The following is an 8,463-nucleotide window of genomic DNA, read 5'->3' on the forward strand; positions in this document are numbered from 1 at the left end:
AAAGAATCTTTTTTTCTTTGATAAAATAATTTGGGGAGCAAATATTCGATCCCTTGCCTTGTCTTATGGATGAAGCACTGATTCTGAGAATCAAAGACGACAGGGCCAGTAGGGCAATGCTTAAAGGTAACGTAGTGCTCGCCACAAGATAGCATAACCTTCTAAACAAAAGCTACAACATCCCTGATTTTATCAGTTGCACACAAGACAAGAACACACAATTTTATCTGCTTGTGTTAGTTTACTTGGATACTCTCATCGGCGACCAGATGGATGAGCACGGGGTGCCTTTCCCCCATCTGGAAAGAGGAACAAATCAGGTAAACCGATCGACCTCTTTGGTGTTCATAAGTGATAGCTTATATCCACTGGTTTTGTTTCGTATACGGAAGAACTTAAGCAGAAGCTGAACTATTAATTGCTCCCGAAATGCAGGGCCCGTCGTCTGCAAAGAAGCTACAGCTGAAAGCCTATGCGAAGACTGATGCCGAGTTGCCGGAGAGCCAACGCCAGACGGGGAAGGACTGCATCCCAGTGATGGTGAGCATCACGGCGCCTTCCGGAATGGAAGCGCAGCGGGAGCCCGTCGACCTTGTCGTCGTCCTCCATGTCCGCAAAGGCCGCAATGTGCCGGAGAAGTGGCAGGAACTGCTCAAAGTGGCCCTGGAGATCGTCACTGGGAAGCTCGACACCAAGGACTGTCTGGCTGTCGTACCCTTCATGCCAAGCTTATTGCCGATGTCCGAAAAAAATGCCAAAGCTGTATTTGAAAAATATAAACCGGAAAGCATCCAAACCGACACCTCGCTAGTGATAGATCTGGAATCCGCCGAATCGGTATGTAAATTTGAGCCTCGATCCCTACCTGGCTACGTATATGCATCATATTTTCCATTCTTGCTTAATGATTGTACTCAAAGCCAAGCTTCCTGTGTACGCGTTTGCAGATTTTCAATGGTCGGACATACGAGGATAAGAAGAAGCGCGCTGGTTATATCGTCGTCATTTCCAACAGCGAGGATGACATAAACTCCCTCCTTACCTCGAGGTTCCTCAGTGTCCACGCCTTCGGCTTCCGCGGCGCGCACAATGCATGGACCATTCACACCATTGCCAGCAGCCGGGATTGCAGTTACGCTATCTTGGACGACGAGCTCGGCCGGATCACTCAAGCCTTCGCTGCCACCATCGACAGGATCACCTCCGCCGTAGCCGTCATGCCAATAGAGATCCAGCTTAGGTGCGAAGAGAAGGTGCATCTATCTGGATTAATCGGCTCCCCCCGCATCAGCTACTCCATCTCCGACAACAAGAAGAATGGTACCATCTGGCCCCGGGCTCACCTCCCTGACGTGCCGACCAACTTCGTCTTCCTCCTCTACACCGGCAACCTTAGGAACGACGAATGCATAGATTTGTCCAAGGTGCTCAAAGTTTCTGCCAAGTACTACCAGAATCCGAGAGCGTCCCAGGCGCGGACAACAACAAACTTCCCCAAAGGCCAAAACGGCATCGGGGAAGTGCTGGGCGAGGAGGTGGAGGTGGTCACCGTCTCAAAGGACATGCCCGGATCCAAGGAGGTGGCTGCTGAGATCGTCCGGTTAGAGGCTGTTAGAATCATCCATGAAATCATTGAAGAGAATACACCAGACTGGGATCAGCTCCGGGCCGCCGCTGTAAAGCAGCGCGACCGGTGGACCAAACTAGAGAAATACAATGAAGGTGACGATGAGGACGGGAAAAAAAATCTGGAGATAAAAGAGGTCCTCGGTGAGATAATCCTTGAGAACAAAACTGATTGGGAAAAGCTCCGCGGCGCGGCAGACAAGCTGAGAAAAGGATGGATCACACTCAAGAATTCGAGATGCGGTTTGGCGGCGGGAGAGCTAATATCCAGTCTCTCCTTGGAGATGCAAGAGATGGAGACGAGGCTGTATAATAACTACATGTGGCCTGAGTACCTACTATCGTGGAAGTCACACCAGTGGTGGCAACTTCCTCTGCCACCACTCTTCATGGACAAGCTAGACACTGAAGATGATCCTCTTCTGCGGCTGAGGATAACTGCAAATGTCGATGATATCCCAAGGCACAAGAAAGGCCTCCCGGTGCTGGTGCAGGTCATGGCGCCAGAGGTGGGGCTGGCCAAGGCGAAGCGTGCACCAGTTGATGTGGTCGCCCTGCTCGACACGGAGAAGAAAACTAAGAAGAAGCGGGAGCTGCTCATCAAGGCCATGGAGGTCATCATGGACAAGCTTGGCCACCAGGACCGCATCGCCATAATACCCGTCCAAACCGGCACCACCCAACCTGCAGCTCGGTTCATGGACATGTCTAAACAAGGCCGGAGGGAGACCTCCATCAAGTTGAAGTCTATCGTGGTCAAGAAACCAGCCCCGGCCGCGCCTTACACTGTCCCTAGCGCCACGCAGGTATATATACTAGCCATCTAATTATATCTACCAGAACATTTTGTTCTATCTGCAACTTTTCTTTTTCAAAAGAGTTAATCTAGAAAATGGGATAGGAAATCTTATCAAGAATTTTATGTAACAAATAATTTATTGATGTATACTTGAGAAGGTCACATTACGTGGAAAAAAAAAGACTCCAACGACACATGCTACCCTTTCTTTAGAGTCCTTATATAACTAATTTTTTGCCTGCTAAAGAACTGCTTTTTAAAAGTTGCTTACTTCTTTTTATTCCTTGAGAAAGAAGCTAGTAAAAACATAGGGTTGATCGGTTGCTGGCATGGTGCAAAACAGGCGCAACTTTTTGCCTCTCCAAATGTGATCGATGTTAACAATGCGTGTTTGATTGACATTATCTCATGTAGACATCACACGGGAGAGACCACAGTAAATTCATCAAGTTCATAACGAACTGCCTCGGCATTGCCCCCACCAACCCGCCCGCGCTCATCCCCAGTCCCGTGCCCTCAGGAAGTGATGTTGTTACCGATGATGGCACCAAGCTGTGGGAGGCATTGAAGGATGCTGAGAAGGTACGTCAGACGAACACTTTCGCTTTTGAAAAGTTTTTTTTAATTCAGTTAAGAAAAACAACCCATAAATAGTGACCAAACCTGTCCCAACAGATTCTTTCTCGACGTACTGTGTAATGATTGTATTTCACTTGATTTGCACCGTTAGCCAAACTATGGATGCTAAGGTAACTTCTTTTCCCAAAAAGGTGCTAAGGGCACCTCCAGCGGGCCGACGCATTTCGAACACAGAAAGTGACCGTTTTGGTCCGTTTGCGTCGGACCATGGACACGAAAAAGGCCAGTTTTCAGTGCGCATTTGTTTGGGTCGGGGTCTGCCCCAGCGGTCCGACACATTTCTTTTTTCAAATAACAATTTTTATTGATAGAAAAAATATACATAGTGCTGAAAGTTGAATGAAAAGACTTGAAATTAAACCATATATTTTCAAAGATAACGTAGAAGAAGGTAGTAGTATTTTGCTAGGTTAAAAAAGTTAAGAGATGGTGTTATTTTTTTCAAGTAGTGTTCATGTAGCAATTTTCATATGGTACTATTCATGTGCATCAACAGTAACCAAATGAATGAGAGTGAGGCAAAAATGGTCAGCTTTTATATATAATATTATTATATATGTCTGCCGCATGTATTTTCCAACATTTTCTAGGACGAGGCGCTCAAAATCTTTCACATATTTTCATAAGGGAATGTTGCCATGGTACATTGTTTTCTTTGATATGTGGGATCCAACGAAACATAAGGTTTACATTAGTAAACTTGGGTGAAACCAAAGATGTCTTTTTTTGCAGCCTTTATTTCGTACAATTTAGTTTCATTCTTTATTGTTGCTTCTGTTCTTTCACGCGGAGATGGCAATCGTAGAATTCATTCAGGCTTTCTTTTGTACTTACATGATTTATATTTCCTTCTGTATTTTACTTGTTTAGTCCGGGTATATTTTATTAAACATGTTTTAATACAGTCAAATAATGCAAGTATACATTCGCAAAAAATGCAATTATAAAGAAACATTGTGAGACTCTTGCCCGTGGCACAAAAGTAATTTTATTGCACTTTATATTTAATTTATATGCCGCCAAGATGTCTATGCTTTTCTGCAAAAAAACAACCACGATCAACATACTTTTAGCGTCTGCTCCAGAAGACTTCATTATTCACATAAATATATGGTTTAGTTAAATTTTGTTCAACGTGGACAAACATATTTGTTGTTTTTCACTATATTTTTTGGAACTTAATCATTGTAGAATGTGTTCTTGTTAAATTTATTCACCAGAAATAAAACTTTTGTTCACCTTAGTCATGTTTTTTGTTACAGTGAATTTCTCCTTGCGATATAAAAAAATCGCTCACTAGCATATCTTTTATTTTGTTTTTTATCCCCATAGAAAAGTAAGTTGTTCACTTGGTATTGTATTTTTTTTGACACAACTACACTAGGAAAACTCTCTGCTGTGTCATTTTCTATATTATAAATCAGACAAAATATTTACATAGCTATTGTTTTATTTGTTAAAAAATCATAGAGTGTGTAGCCGTGATTGCATGCGTTCTTTCAGGCTTGGCTTAGCTCTATGCATCTTCAATGAGAGAAATGACATGAATCGAGCTAAGAATCTGGGGGCAGATGGCATTTTTCATTGAATATAGCATTATTACTTTGATCCCATAAGCCACGTCAGCCAATGATCAAGATCTTCATCAAGAAATTGATTGGCCTCTCGGATCATACTATGAATAGCATAGTATGTGTTCCATTTTAAATCAATTATTACTTGCCAAAAGCTTTGGTGAAAGTTGCATTCAAAAAATAAATGAAGACTGGTCTCCTCTAGACAGGAGCCGCGTAGAATTCAGTCAGAATACTCCGCAAACATAGTCTTGATATTCATGAGATCCTTGGTGTTCAATCTTCATTGAAGTAATAGTTAGCGGGAGTTTTTTTTTGTCTGGGTAGATTAATTATATTCTTTCCATATACTCAGAATGGTTGAGGTGTGTTGTGTTGACCAATCATAGCTCCATAAACCTTTTTGGTATATAAATATGAAACCCCCACACGAAATTCCATTCATCGTGACCATCGTTAATGTTTATAGTATATATTTCCTCCTGGAGATCATGCAGTTTCTCATGTGCAACGGTTGATAGTGGGAGATGGAACATTTCATATATGTTTACATCTGCTATATATGTTCCATGCGTTCTCCACAATTATATTTTCACACTTCGCAAATGAGGGGAGGTGGGGATACTTATCTTATCTAACTGCACCAATCCATATATATTTTCACATTTTGCAAATGAGGCGATGTGATGATATTTACAAGCATCTCAACCTCACACAGCTACCTACTTATTCTAACAATGAATTTTTCACAAGGATTACGCAACATGACTCAAACAATTAACAAATATCTTAAAGGACGAGAAAATAGCTCGAATTGTGTGTTTTGATAAAATGTAATGACAATTCATGAAGTTGAATACCCCTACATATTTTTATCTTAAAATTTGGAAATGCCTTAAATATTGTCTTTAGAATGAAAATTACATTCGTCATACATTTGTCTCAACTAATGTCTCAATGTTTCACACAATCTGAAGCATCTTACCAGAGTGTGTCCATATTATGCAAATGTCTAATTCTAAAGAGACAACTAAAAACGTTTAGGAAAAATGAATCTATGAAAGGCTTTAGTAATTTTTCATATAAATGTTTAGTAAACATGGATGAATGTATACGCAAATTTTCATCTTGGTCTGACATCTGTAGCACATAGTTGACATATTCGAATGACTATGCAAAAGTAAAGATAAGTGTAAGCACGCTAAAAAAAACTCCCTTGGAGATGGCTATCGGCCCATGAATTCAAGTAGTATAAAAGGAAACTATTAGAAAATGTCCTTAAGGATTAGAAAATAACTTGAATTGTGTATTTTGAAAAATGTAAAGACAATTCATGAAGTCGAATACCCTACACATTTTCTCTGAAAATTTGGAAATGCCTCAAATATTGTCTTCAGAATGAAAATAGCATTCCTTATACATTTGTCTAAACTAGTGTCTCTATGTTTCACACATTGTGAAGCGCCTTACGAGAGTGTGTCCATATTATGCAAAGGTCTACAAAAATTCTAAAGAGACAAATAAAGAAGCGGCTTTAGGAAAATGTCTATATGGAAGGCTTTAATAATTTGTCATACAAATGTTCAGTAAACTTGGATGAATGTATAAGTAAATTTTCATTTTGGTCTGACATGTTAAAATGATAAGTTATGCCATCTGTAGCACATAGTTGACATATTCGACTAACAATGCATAAAAAGAAAGATTGAATCTAAGCAAGCCAAAAAAAAAATCCCTTGGAGGCGGGTATAGGCCCATGAATCCAAGTAGTATAAACCGATACTATCAGCAAATGCCTTTAAGGACTTACAAAATGACTCGAATTGTTTCTTTTGATAAAAATGTAAAGACAATTAATGAAGTCGAATGCTCTGACATATTTTTCTCTAAAAATTTGGAAATGCCTCAAATATTGTCTTTAGAATGAAAAATGCATTCCTTATAGTTTTCTCTCAACTAGTGTCTCTATGTTTAACACATTATGAAGCCTTGTTAGCAGAGTGTGTCCATGTTATACCTACAATTTTTTCAAAGAGACAAATAAATAAGCGTATTTTGGAAAATGTCTCTATAAAAGTCTTTAGTAATTTGTGTATAAATGTGTTTAGTAAACCTGGATGAATGTATAAGAAAATTTTCATTTTGGTATGGCATGTTCAACTAACAGTAATCCGATCTGTAGCACATAGCTGACATATTCGAATGACAATGCATAAAAGAAAGAAAAATTAATGTAACAAGCCGAAAATCCCTTGGAGATGGGTATAGGGGCATGAATCCAAGTAGTATAAAGTGATACTTTATCGATCAGAGTAAAAAAAATGACATTTGCAAATTAAATATATAGTTAAGAATTAAGATACAATTATGATTTAGAAAATAAGACAACTAATTAATGTTTGTATGTGTAGCTATTGGATGCCCACCGAAAAAAGGACCATATCGGCTTCATCATCGTCATCTCCGACAGCAATGGTGACTTCGTCCGCCAAGAAACTCTGACATCAAAATACACTATGCATGCTTTCGGCTTCCGTGAGTGTGGCCCACACAACATTAGGGCCATGCACTACATTGCCAATAGCTCCAGCGATGGCATCTATGCCATCATCGATGATCACCTGAATCAGGTCACATGTGCCTTCAAGGCATGTATCAACAAAATCACCTCCACACTCACCGTACTACAGAAGTTGGTATTTTGTGCAGCAATTCCTCCAATGAAGTAGCTTTATCCACCGTTAATTCTGGAAAATTCGTATCTGCTATTGCAAAGAAAGAGGCAGCTATCTTTGTTGGTGCCCTATACGCTGGTGCGGTGAGGAATTTCATAGTGTATGTGGACAAGGTTGACATGGTTAGCGAAGAGGACTATGCCAACTTCTCCAAGTTATTCACGATTGATGTAAAATGGTTGAATGCGTTCACCAGCAAAGATGCCCCAGCAAATTCAGGAGCTTTGCCAAGTGTCAACGACTCTGCCGAGCACAAGGAGAAGCTCGATGGAAAAGTGTTCATTGTGAGGGATGGATCTAATGAATCCAAAGAGGTAATGACGGATATTATTGTCCGTTTCAAGGCTGTCAAAATCATCCATGAGGTTACTAATCCCAATTACAAGAAAGAAGTGTTAATTGAAAGGCTACAAAATATTTGCCACGGTAACACAAGACTGGTAAGGGATATTCAGACGATGGTGGCCAACTTGCGTAGGGATATAGATATTCTATCGCATATGCTCTCGTGGGAAACATTTCAAGGATTGTCTGAATATCCACCCATGAAATAGGTGCATCCAAGTGAAAAATTAGTAAGCATTAATGCTCTTCCGGTAAATTTTATTACGGGATGAAGTCAAGTCGAAGGTTCTATTATTGAAAAGCTTGGTGATCTGCGTCATGGTCTTTCACAACCTCCATAAAAGAAGATATTTGGTGCTACCTATGAGTTTGTGTAGTTTCCTTGAATCAGTTACTTGCAAAAAAATTCTTTCCCTTGTAAAATACTATTGTGGAATATGTGTAATGTTATTTTGCGAGACGAAATACTTCATGCTTTGCCAAAGACATGGGTCAATTTATGTGGAATTTTACTCCTTCTGTTCGGCAATATAAACCATATTATTTAAAACTAGCTGAATGTCCATGCGTTGCCACGGCTCTCAAGTTATTCTTACCGTACATGTGTCAACATAATACTCCTCTGGTCCCAAAATATAAGGCGCCAGTAATTTCAATGTCGATCGAATCCGGGGTCGATCGAATCTATCTCCTCTGCTCCACATGATCGATTCCATCCAACTGAAGGCAGCAATAGATCACATCT

The 8,463-nt window shown here is 40.3% G+C and overlaps 1 protein-coding gene across 1 annotated transcript; it reads left to right on the forward strand.

Annotated features, from left to right (window-relative positions):
• The first annotated feature begins 269 nt into the window (after nucleotides 1-269).
• Nucleotides 270-7,927, forward strand: LOC124695262. The gene is made up of 6 exons (XM_047228127.1): nucleotides 270-320; nucleotides 436-837; nucleotides 948-2,432; nucleotides 2,840-3,007; nucleotides 7,050-7,334; nucleotides 7,415-7,927. The coding sequence occupies exons 1-6, from the start codon at nucleotides 270-272 to the stop codon at nucleotides 7,925-7,927; spliced, it is 2,904 nt and encodes a 967-aa protein (XP_047084083.1).
• Nucleotides 7,928-8,463: the final 536 nt, after the last annotated feature.

The sequence above is a fragment of the Lolium rigidum genome, chromosome 3 (assembly GCF_022539505.1).
Source record: "Lolium rigidum isolate FL_2022 chromosome 3, APGP_CSIRO_Lrig_0.1, whole genome shotgun sequence".
In the NCBI taxonomy this organism is placed as follows: Eukaryota; Viridiplantae; Streptophyta; class Magnoliopsida; order Poales; family Poaceae; genus Lolium; species Lolium rigidum.

What these genes read in the sequence shown, in the direction of transcription:
- LOC124695262 (XM_047228127.1), top strand. Translation starts at nt 270, where the DNA reads ATGGATGAGCACGGGGTGCCTTTCCCCCATCTGGAAAGAGGAACAAAT. An exon ending in CTGTCCCTAGCGCCACGCAG is followed by an intron (nt 2,433 to 2,839) that starts GTATATATACTA and finishes TATCTCATGTAG; the next exon opens with ACATCACACGGGAGAGACCA. An exon ending in TCACCGTACTACAGAAGTTG is followed by an intron (nt 7,335 to 7,414) that starts GTATTTTGTGCA and finishes GCTATTGCAAAG; the next exon opens with AAAGAGGCAGCTATCTTTGT.